General features: G+C 43.3%; 1 protein-coding gene across 1 annotated transcript in view; it reads left to right on the top strand.

Annotated features, from left to right (window-relative positions):
• The window catches only part of LOC146860799 (ras-related and estrogen-regulated growth inhibitor-like), a 319,363-nt gene that overhangs the window by 215,633 nt on the left and 79,361 nt on the right, over nt 1-24,369 (top strand). Inside the window, exon 2 of the mRNA XM_085644758.1 lies at nt 17,302-17,358. Coding sequence (XP_085500884.1) covers nt 17,302-17,358 — 57 coding nt within the window. The remainder of the gene's footprint in view (nt 1-17,301; nt 17,359-24,369) is intronic.

A 24,369-nucleotide genomic window follows, 5' to 3' on the forward strand; every position in this document is an offset into this window, starting at 1 on the left:
GAAGGGGTTATCACCTCCTCGATTCCATAGATGAGCAAGAATTAGCCAGATCAGCCGTTCACTGGATTGACAGTCCTGAAAAATACGGTGATGAGACCGTAGCACACACGTTTTTTAACCTCAGTACAGATGAACAACGTTTAGCTGGAATCTATATGATTCAGCAACTCCTCATATTATATAAGAGCCAACATGCTGACCCTGGTCCTTTACCTGATATATTAACGGAACTACTCACGTACAGATGGAGAGGTTCTAGTAACAAGCTAATTAAAGAGATATTAGTGTCACGTAAGCAGTATGTCCTTTTTGTAAATCCAGATTCTCTCTCCCTGCCCCCCAGAGAAAGAGCACCGTACTACATGGATAGACAAAATCCTTTACGGGAAGTGCACCCAATAAAAGGCGAAGACAATGAGTTTCACCGTGTATTTGTTTACACACCCATATCAAAAATGGAATTATTAGAAATGAAGAAAGTAGTACCTAGTCATGACAAAGACCCAGCGGGTTTCCACCGAGAAATTAAAGACATGTTACTGATGGGAGAGTACACCTTTCCTGATATTATGACGATATTAAAGGTGCTTTTGCCTGCTGGCATTTATGAAAAACTGAAAGAAAAAGAGTGGGAAGTGGGAGACCAAAGGATAGACTGGACAGCATTAGCAGAGGAAGAAAGGAGCCGAACTGCAGGTTCAGGGCTCGGGGATAAAGTTAAACTATTACCAGGTTTACTAGTACAGGTATTGCCACGTTTATTAACTACAAAAAAGGAAGATTGGGGTGCAATCACAGCCTGTAAACAAAAGCAAGATGAAGACACAAGCGATTATTATGCTCGATTTGAAAAATGTTTTGGTATAAATAGTGGTATAAAAGCAAGTAGTGACTCATATCCACATTTATTTGTGACAAAATTAGTGGAAAATGCATTGCCCCCAGTGAAGAATAGAATATTGAAATTCGAGAGTACCTGGCAAAGTAACACTCCGTCGCAAATGCTACAAATGTTACAGTATCATCACAATAGAATTAGGGATGAACAAGAACACGAGCATAGACGCATGAAGGATACAAAAATGAAAATGCTAGTTTCTCAGACAGTACCAGCAGATGGTCACAAAAAGGGTGTGACCCATTCTGGTGATTCTGCAGTTCCTGTAAAAGGAACCTGCAATTACTGTAAACAACTAGGCCATTATGTACATGATTGTCAAGTCCTGAAACGTAATATAGCTACAGGTATTGCAAAAGAGAGACCACGATTAGTTAGACAAGATCAGAATGAACAAGGAGCTATGCAGCATGGACAGTCCATGCCAGTTCAGCAACAGTCTATGCCAGCCTCACAGCAACCCATACAGTTTGTGCCAGCTGCACCACCGTTGCCTGCTACTGCCACACAAACCACAACACAACAAATGTATCAGACTGCACAGTATGAATACCCTGAGTATCAGCGTTACGCATGAACCAGCCTAGAGAGGGAAGTTGACTTACCGCTTATCGAGATTCCGGTAGATCAAGAAGGACCTTATGTACATAGTGAATTATTAGGTCAAGATAGAAAATTCTTACTCGATACAGGGGCAAGTCGAACAACCATAAAACGTAGTGAAGTTCCAGGGGCACCCCTCTCAGGCTCTCAAAATGTTTCCCTTGGTTTTTCAGGAAAACCTATTGTTAATGAAGTATCACAGCCTCTACCACTTACGATAGGACCTTTGACACGAACTACAGATTTATTGCTTACTAAATCATGCCCAGAAAATCTGTTAGGAATTAAAACTCTGAAAGCACTAGGAGCCATAATATGTTGTTCTCCGGAAGGAGTAAGGTTGTTTTTGCGTGATTTTAAAGGTCACTATGTGTCTAGAGATATGGATCCCCGACTACAGACTTTACCAGTACATCTATGGGCACAAGGCCCTACGGATGTTGGCTGCATGAACATTACACCCTATCGAGTTACATTGAAAGCAGGAGTGGTACTACCACGAATGCGACAATACAAGTTACCGCATGATGCTGTAGTGGCTTTGTTGAAAATCATTGATGAGCTAATTGCCCAGGGAGTAGTTGTAGAAACAGACTCCAATGTATGTAATTCACCGATAATTCCGATTCTTAAACGAACTGATCCTACTGCTCCACCAGTGTACCGATTGGTTATTGATTTGCGTGAACTAAACAAGTGTATTGTACCACAATTCCCTGTGGTCCCTGATATATCATCATTGTTGACAGCAATTGATTCCGAAGCAACATTTTTTACTGTAATTGATCTCAAGAATGCCTTTTTCAGTGTCCCAATAGATCCGGAAAGCCAATACTTGTTCGGATTCAGTTTAAATGGGCGCAGCTTTAAATTCTCACGCGCTCCTCAAGGATTTACAGAAAGCCCCAGCATCTACAGCCAAGCACTGAAACGAGAACTTGACAGTATCCACATGCCAGTCAATACTGCACTGCTTCAATATGTCGATGATCTGCTGATCACCGCAAGAAGCGAGCCAGAATGTGAAAAAGCTTCTCTGACAGTTTTACATTTCCTAGCCGACAAGGGGCACAAGGTGTCCCCTTCTAAGCTGCAATTCTGTGTTCAGCGAGTTATTTATCTTGGTCACTCGCTGTCCAAGGAGGGAAGGCAGCTTACACCAGATCGCATCCAGTTAATTGCTAACATGTCAATACCCCAGACACAAAAGGAGGTGCGAGCTTTCATAGGCCTCACTTCATATTGTAGGCAGTGGATCCCTCAGTACGCATTTCTAGCAAAACCACTCATTCAGTTAACCACACAGGAGGCAGCCACATCGACTGTTCTCCCTTGGACTCAGGAACATACACAAGCTTTTGAAAGCCTAAAGGAAGCTTTATGTCAAGCACCTGTTTTAGCAACACCATGTTATAGCAAACCTTTTACACTCTTTGTTACAGAACGCGAAGGTACTGCCTTGTCAGTACTCACTCAGGATCAAGCAGGATCACGCAAGCCATGTGCTTATTTTTCCAGTACATTAGATCCCGTAGCTCAGGCTTTGCCTGCGTGCCTGAAATCAGTGGCAGCGACAGCTTTAGCAATCAGACAAAGCGATGCCATAGTATTAGGACACCCATTGACAGTTCAAGTACCACATGCAGTAGAGGTTCTTGTGAACCGAACACAAACGCAACACTTGACCATAGCAAGACTTACCGGTTATGAACTGACATTGTTTCAACCACACATAGAGATCCGACGGTGTAATACATTGAATCCTGCTACACTATTACCTGTAATTGGAACAGACCCACTAGCTCATGATTGTGTTGAAATCATTGAAATAAAGACGAAACCGAGACAAGACTTGACAGACGTTCCATTGTTAGATCCAGACCTGACGTTGTATGTAGACGGATCGTGCATGAGAGCAAGTACAGGAGATTTAGTGGCCGCGTATGCAGTCACAACAGACACTGAAGTTATTGAGACACATTGTATAGATATTCTGTCAGCCCAAGCAGCAGAACTTATTGCTCTAACGCAAGCCTGTATTCAAGCCACAAATAAGAAAGTTAATGTATACACTGACTCACGTTATGCATTCGGAGTTGTACACGACTTCGGCGTGCTGTGGCGAGAGAGAGGTTATCTAACGTCCCATGGTGCCCACATTCAGCACGGACCCCTCATTCATGCTTTGTTAGACGCAATACATCTACCCACTGCTATATCGATTATGAAATGTAAAGCACACACGAAGGTTACTGATACCATTTCTCAAGGCAATGATTTAGCTGACAGAACAGCTAAACAGACTGCTCAGAATCGCACATTAGACATGACAAAGCCAATAGTTCAGACCCCAACACAGTGTATGACGATTAAGGATCCCACACTTGACGTAATTGACATACAGACACATGCCACAGCAGAAGAAATAAAGAAGTGGACTGAACTAGGAGGGATCCAGACAGATCAAGGATGGATGACGAAGGAGAAATCTGTATGGTTTCTCCCTGATTCCATGGTTCAAGCCATTATAGCTGCAGTTCACAGTCCAGCACATTTAGGAGAGAAGGCTATGCTAGACAGCATTCAGCACATTTGGTTCAACAAACATTTACGAGCAGCAGCTAAACAAAAAGTTCGTACCTGTATGATATGTTGTCAGTTTAATCCAGGAAAAAGTGTTTCCGTAGAGCAGGGTGGATTTCAGCCTCCTGACCATCCTTTTGAAGTCCTCCAGATGGATTATATTCAGATGGAACGTTGTCGAGGATTCAAATATGTCCTCGTAGTTGTCTGCGCTCTCTCCCGTTGGACAGAGGCGTATCCCGTATCAGATTACACTGCCCCGACTACTGCCAAGCAGCTAGTTCGAGAATTCTTCCCACGGTACGGTTTACCACGTGTTGTATATTCAGATAACGGTCAGCCTTTCTCATCCGAATTAATGAAACATGTCTCACTCTTGTTGGGATATCAGTGGAAATTCCACTGTGTCCGACACCCCGAGGCAGCAGGTCTCGTAGAAAGACATAACCAGACACTGAAAATCAGATTGTCCAAAATATGTAGAGAGAAAGGTGTCGACTGGATAGTAGCATTACCAGTTGCACTCTTTTACATGAGAATGGTAGCACACTCTAGAACAGGGCTATCCCCGTATGAGGTGATCTTTGGTAGACCACCGAATATGTGGGGGACGCCTATACCACGTAAAATAACTGATGTTGACTGTAATATGCTGACAGATTACTTGGCTTCCTTGATGTCTGCACTACAATCTTCTCGTTCACAGGTAGCTGCAGCCTTTCCCGACAACACTGAGGCGAAACCCCATGACGTTGTTCCGGGTAATCTTGTCTTTGTGAGAAACTTCGACAGGAAAAGTCAATTGGAGCCCAGGTGGAAAGCACCCAAGTTGGTCCTGTTGACCACAAGAACAGCCGTGAAGATCGAGGGACGAAAAGGGTGGATTCATTCGAGTCACGTCAAAAAATTTCATGGACTTCCTCCTGACACAGACAGTACTGCCCGTGTGTCTTCCCCCATTGACTCAAAGCTACCTTTGGCTGAGGCCAGTAGCACCGAACTCTATAAACAGAAACTCAGGTCCAGATCTAAACTGTCGGACGATTTGATTGTTTAAGTCCTCTCCAAGGTGAAGCGGTTGAATCTGTCCCGACATGTACCCCTTAGGTCTGAATCATGTAGAGTCCAGAATCATAATGAAACGACATGCTTATTGTAAATTACTGCGTAACCACTGTATTGTGACTTTATTAATTTTGTCTTCCTTGAGTTTTTTAATAGTTACTGCAAGTATATTGTTGCATATGTATTATCCTGTTTCTAAACGTGTTTTCAATATAACTGATGAACATTCTTTTAGTGACCTACCGCCACATGAATTATCTTATAGACTTGCGCTGCGCAATAACACATTCATTAGTATGTTACATCATTCCCATCAGACTAGTAATGCGACCAATTGTTGGGTGTGTGGCCGACTTCCTCCCTATCAGAATAACAAAGGAGTTCTGCCTTTCTTTCCACATCCATTCACACACAATGGCTCCTGTGGAGCATGGTTTAGTTTATTAAATTCCATAGACCCAGACACAGCAGTTTATCAACAACATTGGATATGGGGAAATCTGAATCTAGTTTTATTCAAAGTCTGTCACCCTAATAAGGAGGGTCACCCCAGTAGAACAGGAACTGATTTAGAAAATGAAGTGTATAAATTAGGTAATTTTACGCCTAATCTTATGATTCTGAATGTCAAATCCGAAGTTGAACTAATTCTGCCCACTATGTCAGTATTTCCAGTTAAGGGTGAATTATGTGTAAGAAAAGTTGGTTCCATACATATGGGCCATAGCCAATGCGTTACTACAGTAGAATATAGGGACCAAGGTAAATCTTCATTTAGAGCTTCTCGCCATTCTTACTTCATATGTGGTCAGACGGCATATATGCGTCTGCCTCTAGATTGGGATGGTACCTGTTACATAGCATTCCTTCTGCCACCTGTTTTCCTAGCTCCCCCTGATTATTATCGAGATGTTCATTTAGTACACAATAGAGAGCGAAGAGATCTCCCAGTTGTCGATTATACTGAGACAGCATGGGACAAGTATGTAGATTTCAATAAAGGTATCTTTCCCTATATAGGTACAATATCAAATAGTAAGCTGATACGCAGACTCACCAAGACTCTTGAAGCTGTAGTAAACGAGACTATAGCCGCCCTAGGCAATCTGACAGAGGAACAATCAGTGATGAGAATTGTTGTTCTCCAGAATCGTCTTGTCCTTGACGTCATCCTGGCCGATAGGGGCGGAGCTTGCAGGGTCATCGGATCCAGCTGCTGCATATTCATACCAGAAAATTCGCCATCTGTATATAAAGCTATAACACACCTTCATAAGATTGTAAGCCAGATACACGAGAATCCAGGCACTTGGACGTGGTCCGGGTGGTTTTGGAGTGTGATATCAGCCTGGGGATGGAGAGTTCTATCCTTCCTAGGTATTGGCCTTCTTATGCTCTTCAGTTGTTGTTTATGCCTACAATGTGGACCAGCGATTTGTGGTCTGTGTGCCACATCATGCAATCCATATCACAGTTCTCGTTCAAAATGCCGGAAGGAAGAAGAAATGATGCTCCATGAGCAAATCAATGGAATGATGAAGATTGATGTCTCGTGAAGGGCAAGAAGGGGACAAGGAGGGAATGTGGAAATGTGGATTTTCCTGATCAGTTATGTCCCCTATCTTGGACCCCAACGGTTCTATATGCATGTTACAAGTACATGTATGTTCCCTCCAGTTCCAGTTTCTAAGACGCAAACATATGTGTGTCTACCGTCAACATGTTCTCTGTCAGATCCGCCATCAATGGGCTGGATATTCGATTTCTAAGTATGAAAGGCCACCGACTTTATATGGCTAAGTTACTCCATTTTTACAGTTCAGGCGAGTAGGCCCGATTCTGTCCTAAAGCCTTTCCCTGCTCTCTGTCTCTGACAGCTTCAGCTTGAGCTCGCATCTGTATCCATGAACTTTGTCCTACTCCCTGTGCAGCTAACGGTGCCTGCCTCGGCCAGTTTTCGCCTGTCTGCCAAGAAGTTGTATTTCACCTTCGAATTATCTATTTTGCTCTCCAGCCGATGCATTCCTGTCCAGTGATTTAAGTAAACATTTCCTTTGGCTCACAAGCAGAGGACTCAGCCTTTCCGTCCTCCTGCAAGTGATTCATAGCCCTGTTGCCATGGAAAGTTTTCTGCCCCTCGCATCTCATATAGACACTTAGACGCTTGTACACGTACACAGTCAGTATAGAATAGATTCTGTCCGAGAGTCTCTTCCTTGTGGATAACATAGTTCTTTAAACATAGGATGTTAGATATGATTTGGGATTAGGTTGACTTGACCCCAGACTTCTCGTCTCCACATGTAGAGCTAAATGTCAAGTCCCCTTCACCCCCTAGTTGCACGTCAATTACACGTCATGCTGCCGCGCGCGCATCTATGCCAAGTATTATCTTATAGATCCACCTATGTCTGATAATTCTAACCAATCATGTTTCTTTTATTCCTTATTACGCCTAGTTTCGATTATGTCACTGTCACGTCATTTTTCTTATCAAATGTTACGCCTTCTACATTCGTTTCATTGTAATGTACTTATTATAAAAATACATGTCTGTTAATAAATTATTGTACTTCACTTCCTGAACCCTCGTGGTGACGGAACCTGAGGGCCGCGACTCGAGTCGGCCATTTTGAATGGAATAAAGCCCATTAGAAAACCTCTTATACCACGGATTCTGCCTCTTGTTATTTTGAGCTATTTACTTTATTTTAAGATTCCGTATGAAATTCAGTCCGGTAATATTTATTTTATTTACCACAGTACCACGAGCGCCCCACGCGATGTCACTCATCTTATTGAACTCTTGTTGGGGCATTTCTGTACAGATACCAACTTAAAGCTTGTTTACTCGTTTCCAGCAGAAATAAGTCAAATGTAATAAAGCAGCAAAACGCACATCTGACCCCGCCAGAAAGATGCAGAGACACCCCCGAAAACACAGTAACCAGGAATAGAGTTTAGACACTACCGTAGAGATTCTATTGCGCATGCCCAGAGCTCCGCTCCTAATCCCCAGGAAATGCGATGCAACTGCAATTTCTACTGAGCGCGCTGATGAAGAGTCTTCATCCTTTGCTTAGTCCTTCGGGGCGGTGCAGGCGCTGATTAGCTCAATCTTTAATTTTTCAGTTTTATTATACCGCAAAGTCGACCCGAAGGTATTGATTGGAGCGCTTTACATGAGCACCAGTTACATTACACAAGGGTGATTTCCTTTTTGAGGTATGGGCAGAGTAAGTGATTTGTCCAGAATCACAGGGCGTAGAGCAACCACCAAAAATCGAACGTTGTTCTTCAGTTCCAAAGTCGGCAGCTCTAGCCATATCTATGCAAGCTTGCTCAGAGAGCGGGCAAGCTTTAGATTAAGGATGCAGTGAGTCTCAAATGGCTGCAGTTCTGACAGTTTGTGGCACTACTCTGTGGGCACTGCAAAGCTGATAGCCTGGCACCTTTTTAATTTTCAAGTGCCTTAGTTTATGTATGCGTTTTTATTCAGGGCGTACTTTACCCGAAGATGTTAGAGCACTTTACAGAAGAACCATTTGCGTTACATTCAGTCATTAATGTTCCACCTCATAGAGAAGTTATGGACAGCCTGTGAAACAAGCATTGGCATAGCCAATAGGTCTCGCTTTTGGGACCTTATAAGTGTTTAGCCATGCAACAGTTGATGTTGTTGCACCAAAGATATTGTGCTGCATAACTAAATACTTATAAGGTCCCAAAAGCGAGACCTATTGGCTATGTCAATTCTTGTTTGTGATTCCTTCCAGGGAAACATGGTCCTGAAAATGATTATCAACATCAAAAAAGGGCAGTTGGCCTTTTCCCAAGATGTTCCTCATGATTGTAAGTCTGCTTGGGGTGCAGATACAGGCACATCCACACCTACAATCTGGAAGCCCAGATATGGATGTTGTGTTGTGTGATGTGCATGATATTGGGAAGGACTTGCACCAGGACCAGTGTGGAAGTCAGTTCGGCAAAGGATGGATGAAAATGGTGGAAGATTCTCTGTGATTTGCACCAGGGGTTTTGTGCACCGAGATCAGCATTCAGTAGCAATTAATAATAATAGGAAATATCCCAAGATTTTACTTTGAATGATTAAAGCCAAATCAAAATGTGCTTACCCACTGAATACGGATGCACCTCGATACAGTGGTAAAATCCCCCAATAAATGAATGTATTGTGTTGTACATTGACTGTCACACGGAGTCCAATGGCTGATTTCCTGGGGCACTAGGGCAGTCAAGGGTTCTTGGGCTCCAGTTGCACCACTTGAAGTCATTCAACACTAGTTTCCTAGAGCCTCTGCACATTGGAATCCAAACTGGATAGCCAGGTACTCCTTTCCAGTACCTGTCTCTCGCAGGGTAGACAGGCAGAGCAGTCCAAGACTTACTCAGGGGTGTGAGGTGGGTTAGACATTCAGAATATAGTTTACACCATTATGCCAGTCAATAGGATCACCATTAAGTCAGTGTTTTACTTCATAAAAGAAAAGTACTTTGATGCAAACAAGAGTTATACTACACATTTAACTAAGATACAGTGTGAAAACCAAAAGTCTCTACGACCATCTGAGACATAGTTTAGACACCAAACAGTATTAGAGAGCCTAATTGCTACGCACTGTAAAATAAACAGTTAACATTGCTCTACGCAGACTATGTGTCACACCTTTACTCTTCAAAGCTAGTACAGCAGTACCATTCTGATATAGCAGGGATTTTGCTTCAGCAGTTAATATGAAGTGAAATGTTCCCGGTCGTCCCGCTGTTCCATCACCCAAAGTAACGCAAGTGCTCACCCTGCATTGAGGAGGACACTGCTCTGGTGTTGTCAGGGGTAGAGCTAGGGGTGCTTGGTGTATTGGAACAGTAGCCAGTGGTCTAGCTGTAGGAGGGTAGTGGCTGGTAAGGATGCCAGTGCACCCTGATATCCTCAGAGGACACAAAGAGTGTTGGGGGCCAGTATCATAGAGTTCACTGGTCGCAGTCTAAAGTTTGTAATAGCAGGTCACTAATGGGGACAGTGATGATTCCTATGAGTGCGCTAGAAGCTAGGACACAGCTGGAAGCTAAGCGAGTCCTGGAAAAGAGAGCAAGAGTTCAAATTGTAAGTTCTTTAATAGGGCACCCTTCCCCAGCTACAGATGGTATCTGAAGGCACCCACAGGCTCCCACAACAATGGAGAGATGGCAACCATAATTTAGTCTCAGCAGCAATAACAATAAGGAACTTCCCCTTCCCCCTTGATGATATGTAGCAACTTTCCTTCTCATAGATTGCTTTTTCCCTGCTGGGATGCTGCCTGATGAGCTGAAACCCAGCTCCTTCCGTCAAACTGCTACATTCCTTTTTTTGCCACAGGAAATATATTACAAAGACATTTTCTCAAGCTCAGATCCTGTTTCCAGACCTGGCTGGAGGATTAGCAAGCAAACTCTTGGGAGTTAATACCTATATCTCTATGTGCTCAACCATGCTGCTGTGTGTGGTCTTCTCCAAAAACGAGAGATGCATAGCAGTATAAAGGAAAAAGTAAAATGATAAACGCAAAATTATTATCATTTTATTTTTTTTGAATTGCAGTTGCCGCCAAGTTTGGGTGAGGCAGGGTTGGGCTCTGCACATCACAGGGAGGAGGAGTGGCTGCCGCTGTACCTAAAGTGTGCATGACTGTTAGGCGGCCATCTCGGGCCGGCTAAATAGTTTTGCGCACCTTGCATGTTCTCCACCCGGGCTGTATTACCTTTGTGGAGAACATGCCTAGGCTTCCACACCCTATCTAAGCACTGACCACAACACTAAGACCAACCACAACGCTGCCACCAGCAGCGTTGTGATTGGCTAGGGTATTCTGGAAGCCTGAGTGCTTCCTGTTCCTGGTTCCTGCTGAGGAGAGGCAGCGAGTAGCGACAGTGACCAGCATGTACGTTTTTAAATTTTTTTATTTTTCAAAAACCTTTATTGACAAAATTGCTTATACAGGTTACATACTTGCACCAAATCAGAGCACCATATACATGAGAACGATCAAATGTGACGATGTAGACCAGTAATACAAATCATCCGAAAGGGACAACATGACAAATGCACCTCAGGCTCACCAGGAAGGGGAAAGGAATTGATGAGAGGCGCCTAGGCTGCAGGAGAAGGGACGGGCCAAACTGAAGGGAGTTGGGGCAGGGGGAAGGCCAATCACTGACCTACACCGGCGGCCGCCGCGGGCGGAGCGCCGGCGGGGAGCGTGGGAGAGGCCACTGGACTTTGGGGGGTACGACCCAGGAGGTAAGACGCGAGAAGGTCCCATATGTCGAGTGGGCGAGATCTAGCTGGCATAAGGTCCCAGAATTCGGACAATAGGGTCTGGCAGCGCGATGCATCTTCGAGCCAATGAGCGAACTTAGGTGAGGGTTTGCGATCCCAGCACATGGAAACCCTACGCCGCGTGAGGACAAGCAGCATGGCAATCAAGCGGCGGGAGGCGTCGGGCAAAACTTGACAAACCCTAGGAGGCAGAGCGGGGGCTCGGGCTGGAATTGCGATGAAGTAAACCCCCTCACCTGTCCCCTTCCAGCCGCCACTGGAGAGGCATAGATTATTCCACTGTTATCATTTCCTAATGGACAGGCTCACTCAATCAGGGGATCTGTTACTTTTCAATGCTGGGTGCCCTCCAATCCTGGGGCATATTTCCTGCATGTTAACTGCATGATCCGTACATGAGCACAGCCTGCTGCCTCTACCTCAGTCTCTTGGAACCTGTTCATGCTATCATCAAGGAGGAATCTCAATTAACTTCAGGCTAGGAGACCCTGGCCATCACCCAGTAAAAATAAAGGGGAGGCCCAGCATAGATAGTCTGCACTAAACACAGAGAAGAGTTTGTGCCTTTACGAAACCACCACGCTTCTACAAAGACTAGGGAGGGGCACAGGGAGCTGGACTGTCCATCAGAGCAGGTGTAAGCCCAGGTAACAAGTGCTCACCCCTCCATCCGCACACAGTAAACACACTCACTCTCAACACTCATTTCCCAGACATGATAGAGGCAAAAATGACCCAGGTAAGGAATACCACACAGACAGTACCAGAAGGGGGCTCTAGACAAACCTCCTAAAGGGTACAGGTACCCCTGAGCACAAGTTAATACTGCCACTATTGTCAGTCTGAATCAACAAAGACAGGGACAGCTAGGGCTTAATAGAGGTCCAATGTACTTGCCCTGAGTTAAGCTAGAAGACAATGAAAGGTACGGAGTTCCTCGGTGGCAAGTTGGCCACCTGGTGTGTACTCAAGTAACAACAGAGCACTGTTCCATAATCTCTCTAACGAGGAACATGCAGCTATTCGATCTTTACAGAGAACAAAAGTATCACAATAAAACAAGCTGACAAAGGGGAGCAACGGTCATACAGTCCACCACGAACTACAACACCGAGTGCTTACGCCAACTACAGAATAGAAAATTCTACACCCCCATCACAATAAACCCCACGACTCGATAAACAACTGAAATTGCGACTATGGTATTCGGGGCAGAGAGTAATGGGTGAGTTAGTAAAAAAGAAGCAGACTTTTTGATTACCAAACATCCCAAAACACCTTACTTTTATACTCTGCCAAAAATACATAAGGGGGCCACCCCTGTCCCAGGCAGACCAATAGTCTCAGGGATCGGCTCGCTCCTAGAACCCCTGTTGAAATTCTGCAACCACTACCTCCAGCCTTTGCTCAAGCAGACTCCCTCGTACATCAGAGACACAACAGATATCCTCTGTGTCATAGGGGAATTGGAAAACACCAGTGATATCAACCTCCTGGTCACCCTTGATGTGGAACAATTATATACCAACATCCCACAGAGAGAAACACTAACTGTGATAGAATCTGCACTTACAGCAATTGAATGGACGGCAACAACTCCTGTTTCTTTCATTATGCAATGTGCCACTCTGGCACTAACAGGAAACTTCTTCGAGTTTGACAACCAACTCTTTCATCAGCCTCAGGGTACTTCAATGGGGAGCCCATTTGCTCCCAGTGTGGCATGTCTCTACATGGCGGCATTTGAACATGAGACTATCCGACATGGCAGCAACCCCTTCGAAGGTAACCTGAGGCTATGGAAGAGGTATATAGATGACATACTCATCTTTTGACAGGGGGATATACAGACATGCGAAAAATTCTGTGAGTGGATCAATACAATGAACCAATATTTGAAATTCACCCACACAATATCACCTTCAGAAATCGCTTTCTTAGACCTCACCATCAGACTACAAGAGGGAAAACTTACGACAATCCTGTATAAAAAGCCAACTGACAGGAACAGTTTGCTGTTGTACAGCATTTATCACCCAACAACTCTGAAAAACAACCTTCCCGTCAGCCAATTTTTAAGAATCAGAAGGAATTGTAGTTCAATAGATGACTACAAGTCTGAAGCAGAGCTACTGTCAGACAATCTGCTAAAAAGGCAATATCCTAAAAAACAGATCCATGCCTGTATGAAACGAGCAAGAAACAATCACCGTGAAAGCCTTCTGGAGGTACATGATAAGGAACCCTATAATACTTTGACATGTGTAACTACATACACACCAGGATCCAACTTGATAAAAAAAGCAGTGAACAAACATTGGGAGATCTTGAACACAGGTACACTGACAATACCTAAACCCAGGTTTGCGTTCAAGCGTACTAACAATTTGAAAGATATGGTAATACATACGCGACCCAAGAACAAGAATAATTCTAACCAGAGACAACTGTGGGACCTCCCCCCAGTCACGGGACACTACCTCTGCGGCTCATGTACAGTGTGTCTACAGACTAAACACACTAAGCAACTGGTTCTTTCAGACACATTTACATGGACGCTGGCCAAACACAACAATTGTAACACATCACATTGTGTACATGCTGACATGCCCCTGTGACAAGAGATACATTGGCATGACCATGAGACCCATTAAGACCAAAATCACTGAACATAAGAGCAGTATTCGCTGTCAGAAAACAAACACCAAACTATATACCCATTTTTCAGAACTAAGACATCCCCCAGAGAGTTTGCGCTGGGTTATCCTTGAGTCTCACCAACAAATAACACACACAGAACTGTTCAGGATTGAACAGAGATGGGTGTTTCGACTTGACTTAGCCAATAACGGATTGAACGATGACATCCCATGGAGCACCATCAACTAACAGTTTATTTACATGCATATAGCTATTGTGCCCAACACAAACCACTATACATCAGCCCTACCTGTATAGGAATCTCCTCTCTGTCAATTTTGTTTTGCCATACAACATCTTTCCCATATCTATCACTACAGAGAAATAGTAGCGTAATAAGAATGCAGATACACACTGACAACATAGCATTAAACTACACTCCAAGATAAACTACACTCCAAGATGGCCGCCGCTAGAGCTCCTTTAGTGACATCCCCCACAAACACCTGATGTTGCCGTTATCAAAGGCTACCGATTATCCTCAAAAAGCAGAGACACACTGAGATAACCAAGCGCCAATAATTTACAGGCCGACATGGCAGACATGTTATCATCCTTTATGATTTGGGCTTTTTAGAAGTCCGAACAACAGTATTTTTTAATAATGAAACAAGACATTTCTTGAATTTTTTCAATTTTAGCACTTCATAACAGTAGGCATCAGCTTTACTTATAAAAAATGACCTCTTAATTACCACGTATTTATAAACTAATAAGGGGTGTGCCTACAGCATACTGAGATAGCTTTGATTGATTTAAACCACACTCTAAGATGCCCACCATGATTCCGTCAAATATGACGTCATTCGATACAACCAGGCTAATTCCTTTCAGCTGCGGCCAATTTACCCTGCTCGGCGGCTTCAGAGGCAGGTATTTACAACAGGTCCTGTCTGTTACACAGTACCTTCCTGATGCAGCGGAGCGGGTAGGTAAGCAACGAAGCTCCGAGCGGGAGCAGGTGAGTAAGCACTACCATTTGGAGGCCAACTCTGACACCGTTAACTAACGAAGGTAAGAGGTATTGGGGAGTGGTGTTAGCAGCCTTAAGTCTTAAATGGCATACTGACACCTTTGTTTGTTTATTTTTGAATACCCGCCCTAGTCGCGGCCGAGTTACTGGAGGCGCTAAACACTGTGCCTCATTATTATTTTAATTGAGGGGCATAGAAAGCGGCGAGACTACCAGACATACCGGCCTGACTTGAGCACCCTAATATTGAATAATCGTGTTATATGTTTAGATTTATAACTACGGGCCTAGTCCACCCTGATCCATACCTCCTGCACATCGTAATATAGTTAACCGTAGCCAAGAAGTGAGCACTTATCTGAAGTGCTTGCAGCCTACTTATAGCTGATACTCTTTGTCTCTTTATACAACAGAGACACTACACTGTGTGTCCAAATTACTCCGCTGTGATCTGATGAGGCAGCACATGAAAACCAAAGAGGTGAGCATATGTTCACTCACCCACCATGGTCTGAACCATGACCTTTCTGAATACGGTTACACAGGGGATATATGTATATATGAAGGCACACACAGAGCTCGATGGGTTTGCATGACAGCACTGTGTGTTTTTTAAGTTTTTACATGTTTAACTTTGAGAATGTATATTGTGAGACACATCCACTGCATTTAACCAGGATCATTTGCCATTATCTTGTCATGGTTTTTTATCTTTCTCCTTTCTTGTACTCTAGGTTTGATGCCCTTCTCCGGGGCATTAACCCTCGGACAGAAAGAGTGGTAGGTAGCGTTGCACCACACCACCCACTGTAGATAGTTTTTTAGTCACCTGGTCCTGCGAAATCGCCAACTGATCACTTTGTGACATTCTGAGGTGAGAAACATGTTGACCATCTGGGGATAGAGGGAATTTTTGTCACATTAAAACAAAATAGTTGCCCCCCTCTCTTCCCTTTTTAGTCATGTTGGGACCTTTCCAAAATAAAAATAATCACAAAGGATTCCCTTACCTGTTTTAATCCACACACCACATCTACACGCCTCTAGGCCCCTCACACCCACGGCACCTATACAACAAGGAACTAAAGATCTCCGAAAAAGAGCCCCTTTATGGGTGCCCATCGAGCATTGCATCGCCGGCTCGACGAGGAGCAGACCCATATGATGAAGCATGACACCTAGCTTGCTGGGTGTGTGAGGGTCCTAGTTCCGACAGGAGGTGTCCCCCACCTCCTCACTGCCTTGAGTACACACCAGGTGGCCAACTTGCCACCGAGGAACTCCGTACTATTGTCAGTCTACCACAGCCTTCACAATGATTAATTTACCATGCATGACCTTTATCGCGCAGATTTACTACGCAGGTAACGAACATGCAGCAGGTAAGTACAATGAATAGGTTTTTACCTTTACCTTGCACCTTTCACCAGACTGTACTTTACCACCCAGGTAAGTATTTTCTTTTAAATAACATAATGTGTTAATGATATTTAAAAAAGAAAAGTGGGTAAAGGTGCAGGTATATGTAAAAGGAGGCAAGGGAAGTTTAGGGCCGAGTAGTGATAAACTGAGGTACGGGTAGTTGTAGGGTTTTGGGGTTGGTAGAGGTAAAGAGGGGTATGGGTAATTTAAGGTTTATGAGGTGGGTGGAGCTAAAGGGTGGTATGAGTAATTTTATGGTTGGGCAGAGGTAAAGGGAGGTGAGGATAATTTTGGGTTTAAGGGGAGGGTAGGGTCAAACAAGGGAGCTGAGATTGAATGTAGGGTTTGTGTGGGTAGTGAGAAAGGGTTTTATGGGTAATTTTAGGGTTCAGAGAGGGTGGTGCTAAAGGGAGGTTAGGAGTAAAAAGAAAATGGGGGTTGGGGTGCATGGTGAACAGAGAGCTCCTCAAGGGACATGTAATTGTGAGGTAGAAAAAAAACTTCCCTCAACTTTTTAGTTGCAGTACCCAAACCTCGCCTGCATTCTGGTATAGCCAGTATTTAGTATGATGTGCCCCCATGATTTATGTATTTTATTATGTCAAATGTCTTCAGAACTTGTGTACTTATATTTGTCTTCCTCATAAGGAGGAAGTCAGTTGATTGTGGCCTGTTGCAGAGCACATTGTGACAAAAGGTTTTGTTTCCCCCATACAGCATTGACTGTGCGGTTCATCACCAGGAGGTTCATTGGGGATTATGACCCTACGCTGGGTAAGTATTGGACTCGTTTTGTTTGTTTGCTGAACAAGCCCATTAATTAATTTAGGAATGTTAATGGGAATACACTTTTGTCTAATCTGCAGCATTCTTAGTGTGTTAAGACTATGATCTTCAGGAAATTAAAAAAGTGTATTAACTCAAATTTGAGTTAAATAAGAGCAATGGCCTTTTACTTGGCTTTTGTAATTTTTTGTGTGTGTATTAGTTCTTATCGGGCATGTGATCACAAGGGTGGTTTTACTGTTGTTAAATAAGTAGAGTATTCACAGAAATTAACTAAGAAGATTATATGAGTGCCCAGTCTGGTGGAGAGGTGACACATATTCTTTTCCAACCCTGTTCACTGACTTTTTTTATTAGAAATACAACAGCAGTAAAAACATAAATAAAATACCCATGACAAGAAATACTTTCAATAATGCTGAAGTAATCATAGTATTTTTGGAAAATTCAGCATTACCCTTTGATACAGAATTACAGATATTAACACGTTTACGCATGTGCGCTTCATTAAGAGTTATTTGGGGGGGGGGGGGGAATCCAGGCACGAGAGCACATTTAGCGAGCGCGTGGCTGTTCATGCTGCTGTTTATATTCTGTTGCTTTTAGTGCTAATTATGAGTAACAGTTTAAACTTCAGTTTGATGTTGTAGGTTGAAAACCCCAACCAGAGGCTTCAGATGCAAACATGCAGGCCCTCATTACAAATGGCCTGGTATTCTGGTGTGTTAATTATCGCATGAACAAAACATGACACCAATGTGTTCAGATTTTTTGGGATATCATAAGCATCACATATTCTGAGTTTTTAGGAATAGCATGCAGCTGATGGTGAAAACCGTGCATTTTCCCTTGTTAAATACCAGCAGGTTTGATCTGCTGAAATTTAACAAAAAGTATGCTTTTTATTACAACTGGTAAATACTGGGTGCAACAAGCATCATACCGCTTGTTGGTGCGATCCATGCACAGACAAGTGTTTGTAAATGGATCACAATTTACCAGGCCACTCATAATGAGGGCAGCATAATTGTATTTAAAAAATGTTCCCTTCAGCCCCTACTAACCAATCCTGAGCAGAGGATCATCCCCACAGCCAACTGGGTGTGTGGATGGCCATGCTTCTCTTGTGTCTGCCACCTGGGTTGCCATTTACTACGGTGACACCAATTTCCGTACTCTGGGCTATGTAGGGTCCCCTGCCTTCACACCAGGTGACCAGAACATCCTCATGATCTTTTTCGGGTGCATCCTTGGATGGAGGCATCCAAAGGCTGTGCATTTTACCGATGTATGGGTCTTATGAGTTGGTCACTTAAATAAATGTGAGATTTCATTAAAGTTGCTTCTTTCAATCAACAGCCGGATAATTTTCTGTTGTAATCTGTCCGAGTCGATTTAAAGCAGAGAGACTTTCAATGGCAGTTCAGGTGTCAATCCGATATATTTATTTGAAAAATAAAGGAGGCTATTGCTAAAGTAGCAAAAAGTATTAATATTAAATAGCATTCTAATTTTGAATTCCATAAAACCAAACCATAAATCGCATTGATTATAGAAAAGTTTAGTTCCACAAATTAATCATATTTATTCAACAGACCGTTATTAAAATAGAATCAAAATGTACTGACTGCACACTTATCTTTGAGGTATCATAATCTATCAGTGCTTGACGTACGAAATACCCCTCACTAGTAACATTTTCTTAGAAATATCCTTCAATAAATTCATAATGTACTTTTTGAAGTTGCCACAATAAAGTAATATTGTTGTATGAGTTTCAATCTGACCAAAGACACACTATCTACATAATCCGTTTGCCAACAGGATGCCTATCCAGATGCCCACGCACTCCTATGACCTCACATGTCCTAAATTGATGATTCATAGATATACGGAATGTCTAATGATTTTCCTATAGAATAGAATAATGTCTTAAATTATCAAGGTATTAATACATAGAATAAATCTGTTTCTATTGCAGAATAACCTGCTTTCTTAGCAACATTGCACAAACTGGTTTATAGCACATTTTTAGGCCTGGCGTTAACCAAGACCTTAAGAAACACATACATATATATACATGCAGGAGTTTTCAGTCAGACTTCTTCATCCTTTGATCTGTTGTTGTAAATAATCTGTTGAGAATAGGTGAGTATTGTTCCTACGAGGAGCACACAGCATGCAGCATGTAGTATGAAGTTCACAATTCAATTCAATTCAATTCAAAAGACCTTTATTCAAATTACTTGAATTCATAAAAGTACAGACATAAAAACAATTCATCATTACAATATACACAACACAATATCTCTAAAATTTATAAGGAACTAAAACAACAGTCTTTCAGGGATTTTCCATCATATTGCGTACACGAATTATTAATCTTAAAAAGGTGCTAGTGCGAAAAATCAGTTCCTCAGAGTCCAGAGAGAGTAGCATTTGACAAGACTCCATAACAGAAAGGGGTCTGTGTTTCCTAAAATAGGGTGTTAAAAACCAGTTAATGTATTTTAGATAAAATTTACAAAAGAATAAAAAGTGTAACTCATTCTGCTTACTGGTGCTATCACAGGGGCACGGGTTACGGTCAATAGTTGAGTTGTAACCCAAAGGGAAACCCAACATGAATTTTATGGAACCTGCCCTTAATCGAAATAACAAAGACCTCTCCCAACTAGTCATAGGAAGGGTAAGATAAAGTGGGAGAGGTTGCCTGGGCAGGTCATTCTCAATATATCTAATAACCGTGGCTTTCAATGTTTCCCTTTCCAACCGTTCTGCCTCATAAAGTGCATATAGTGCTTGTTTGACCTCTACCTTATCTTGGCATCCAATACTGGAGGGATCTACAAAGAGGTCACCTTTATTCACGGCGCTTAATGATTTTAAAACTCCAGCTAACCATGGGATTAAAAGCCCGTGATCACATTTAAGACAGTCTTTGATTATGTCTTGTGTTAGTGAGGCTGCGTTATTCCTCCAAATTCTCAACCAGAATAAAACTGGTCTGCTTCTAATGAAATCACAGACGTAAGGGAGGTTTAGCTATTTGTGGCAGATAAATTCAGAGGTCGAAATTGGGGCACCCAAAACTTTTCTGCAGAAACGTGTCTCTTCTCGTTGGATGCCGGGATTTTTAGCAGTAGCCCAAACTTCGGCCCCATAGGTGGCAACAGGAACACACTGTAATTTAAAAAATTTTAAAATAGCACTGGTTGCACCTAATTTCTTAGGGCGTGGGAGACTCAGTATAGAGTTGATGGCCTTCGAGAACTTGCTCGTGGCGTGGGCAGAATGCCCGCTCCACGAGTTGTTCGCAGCGAAGGCCACCCCTAGGTATATAAAAGAATTTACGGAGTCAAGTTTATCAGACCCGATATGGATGGTGTTAAGTTTCCGTTTACCAGGTCCGCATGACATAACAAAGGATTTTTTAAAGTTCACACGCAGGTCTAAGCCCTCCATATGGTGTACAAAATTTTCCACAAGCACACGGAGGGCATTAGGGGTGCGGCCCATAAGGACCGCATCATCTGCGTATAGTAGGACTGGCAAGGGGTGCCCCTGAACAGTTGGGACATCTCTGGTTACTTGTTTTAAAGCCTTTGCTATGCCGTTGATATAAACAATGAACAACAGGGGTGCTAAGACGCACCCCTGTCTGACCCCCCTGCCGATTTTTATAGCACCAGAAACTTCTCCACCTGACCCAATCCTGACTTGTGCCCTAAGATCGGTGTGGAGATATGCCAAGAAGTGTACTAAGGGCTCGTCCAATCCATAACTGAGAAGCATTGACCACAGTTTTGATCTGTTTACCAGATCAAATGCGGATGAGAGATCCATGAAAGCGAGATATATGGGAGAGGATCGGGCAACGGTATACTTGTCAATTATTAATTTTAAATTCAAGCATTGCTCGACCGTGCCCACCCCACTCCTGAATCCCATCTGACATGGGTCCAGTAGGTCAGAATCTTCAGCCCACTCTACCACCCTATTATAAATAACTCGCCCAAGTATTTTTAGAGTATTATCCAGAAGCGAAATTGGTCGGTAGTTTGCTGGATCTGACCTGTCGCCCTTTTTATAAATTGGAACAATAATACTAAGGGACCACGTCTCGGGGAGGGACGCTCTTGACAGACTATTAAAAACATTATATAAAATTGGTGCCCATAAATCTGTGCTGTGTTTTATAAAATCTATAGGTAGGCCATCTGGTCCAGGGGCCTTGTTACCAAGGCTCTCTCTAATGGCTGTCGCCACCTCAGGGAGATCAAACCGTAAGTCTCCCAACTGTTTCAGATCCAAGGTGATTATTTCTTCAGCGGGAGCAGCATAAATGTTGGAGAAGTGGGCTTCCCAGGTAGGGCCAGTTATATTACAACCAATAGGGGATACATTTTTACCCATATCGCGCATTTTCCTAACAGCGGGCCAAAATTGCCCGCTGCTCTTCAAATTGGCGCTATCAACCAGGGACTCCCACTGTTCCATCAAAAGTGCCGCCTTCCTTTCAGCTATTTTTTGTTTATAAAATTTCCTAGCTGTTTGTACCTCCGCTGTGTTCCTTGGTTTGGTGGTTAATGCCCTGCGTAATTCCCTATTTGCCGTAGAGCAAGCTGAATCGAACCATCTAGGGTCCTTCGTCTCGGCGGGTATGGGGACTAACAAATAGTTTTTAATTGCCACGCATAATTTGCCAAAATCGGCAACTATTCTGTGACAATCCTCATCCATTAATAGACAGGAGTTTACCAATGCTAGGTGGTCGTTCTTTACGCGGTCAAGTAGGGCTTCACAGTCAATTCTCCTCCATTTAAGACGGAGGCCGTCACCCGATGGCGTGATATCTCTAGCGCCATTGAATTTAACATATACTGGGCTAGGGCCCAAATACAAGGTGACTGTAAGGGGATTATGGTCTCCATATAGGGTCTCTACCACATTTGAATCAATGACACAGTCTGTTAAGTGGGGGGATGTAAAAATAAAATCAATCGTCGATTTTGAATCTCTCCCTCTAAACGTGGGTACGCGGGTCAGTCCTGGGGATTGGCTTGCTTCCATAACATTGCTGAGAATGTGTTCATTTAAAATCTTAACAAGCTCAATACCTCTGCGATCTACTAGATCGTGGCAACTTTTGTCCTCTGATTGGTATTTATCTGAGATTTTTGCATTAAAGTCACCCCCGATGAGGATCCCTGACTTCTCGCCTGGGCCTATGTTCATGTTTGCATCAAGGTGTACCAATAAATTAGAAAGTGCTGCATAATTCCTATTTGGTATCGAATTAAAATCATTATTATAAAAATTGATTAAATAAATCAAGGTCTTTCGTTTATATTCGAGAACCTGGATATTTGGGTTCCCGAATGATAGATCCTTAAAAGTGCCACCAGCCAATATTCTGATCCCAATAAAGAGTCCTCCCATTGCTCGACCGTGAGCGGGCTTAGAGGCGGGTACACTAAAACAATGATAGCCCTCTAAGTACACATTCCCTATAGCCCAGGTCTCTTGAAACATAATGACATCTTTGCCGTCCAATAGCTGGACCCATTGGGGGTCAGACAATCTTGATTCAATGCCTGCAACGTTCCAGCTAAGGATGGACAGATCATAACCACTTTGCCTGCCTAGATGTTTAACAATGGTGGTCTGCCTGTAATTAGGTTGTGGCATTAATGTTACGTCCTCGCATGCAGCTGGGGATTTAACAGTAATAGGCTGTGTGGCCATAGGTTGAAATGGGATAACATTAAAAAGTGTGGTTCCAGGCCCCACTGAAATCGGGGATGCTAACGTAATGCTAACAGTGGTGGCCGGTAAATCAAAAGGTCTGCCACAGACATTCTCCACCAATGATGTATCGATCAAAGTTCCAAGAGCATTGGTAACATTAGTAACATTATGGGCCAATAAATTATCCAAGACAGCCCGATTGTTCAATGGCTCATCCAATTCAACAGCAGTCGAGGTAGGTAACTTAGGAGAACTGCAAGCACCACAATCCACAGCCATTGGTTTATCACTAGGTAGTCAATCGACCCCATCCAAGCCATTCAGGCAATTAAAGCGATTAAAATGGAAATAGGGCCTGTCTTGCACCTGAAAGTTTGGACGTTTTGCATAATCCCTATATCTATGTCTATGTTCCACCCTCACCCACTCATCTGATGTCGGGATATGATGCGTATGGGTAGGGGGGAAGAAAAAGGATACTGGCATGGTCTGGATAGTAGAATCCGGTGACCTGTTTATACCTTTGCAAATGTGTCGCACAGTGCCCGGATCCTTAAAGCTTGTCAGGATGCAGTCCCCTATTATTGATTTCCTAGTTTTACCTAACCAGGAGACCCTTCTTACCATAATAATCTCATTATTAAAATGGGATGGTAGGGGTCGATTCCAATTCAGCCATTTAATGACCTTATATTTTAGTGATTGGTAATCCTCATTCTCCCCTAGTCTTAAGCGGGGGACACCTGCCAAAACCACCGTTAGACTGTTAGCCTCTGGTGGCAAGTCTGGTCTCCGTGGACTTGGAGCCAGCCGACACGGGGATGGTAGAGAGATACCACCAGCTTCTAGGTTGCCGACAATAATCCCCGGATGGGAACTTTGAGAGGCAGAATTCAGTGTCTCTCTGGGCCTATTGGGTACATTGCAGCGCGGTGCATGGTCTAAAACAGCCATCAATGGTTGTAAAGGAGGGGCAGTAGTCGCTCTCTGAGGGGCAGTAGTCGCTCTCTGGGGGGAGACTTTGTTATTACCCTTCGTACTTCCCTTTTTAGTAAGGTTTCCTGCGGAGGGATAGGATCCCTCCGCAGGAGGGATCCTATCCCTCCTGCGGAGGGATCCTAAGGTATTCAGATTAGTAAGAGCTGTTTCCAATAGGGTGAGCCTGCTCTCTACTTTTATCAGACTATCGCTAATGGGCTGTAAAAGAGAACGCAGTAGCGATTCTAAGCTCCCTATAGCTGTAAGAGG

Source organism: Triturus cristatus, chromosome 3_1 (genome assembly GCF_964204655.1).
Source record: "Triturus cristatus chromosome 3_1, aTriCri1.1, whole genome shotgun sequence".
In the NCBI taxonomy this organism is placed as follows: domain Eukaryota; kingdom Metazoa; phylum Chordata; class Amphibia; order Caudata; family Salamandridae; genus Triturus; species Triturus cristatus.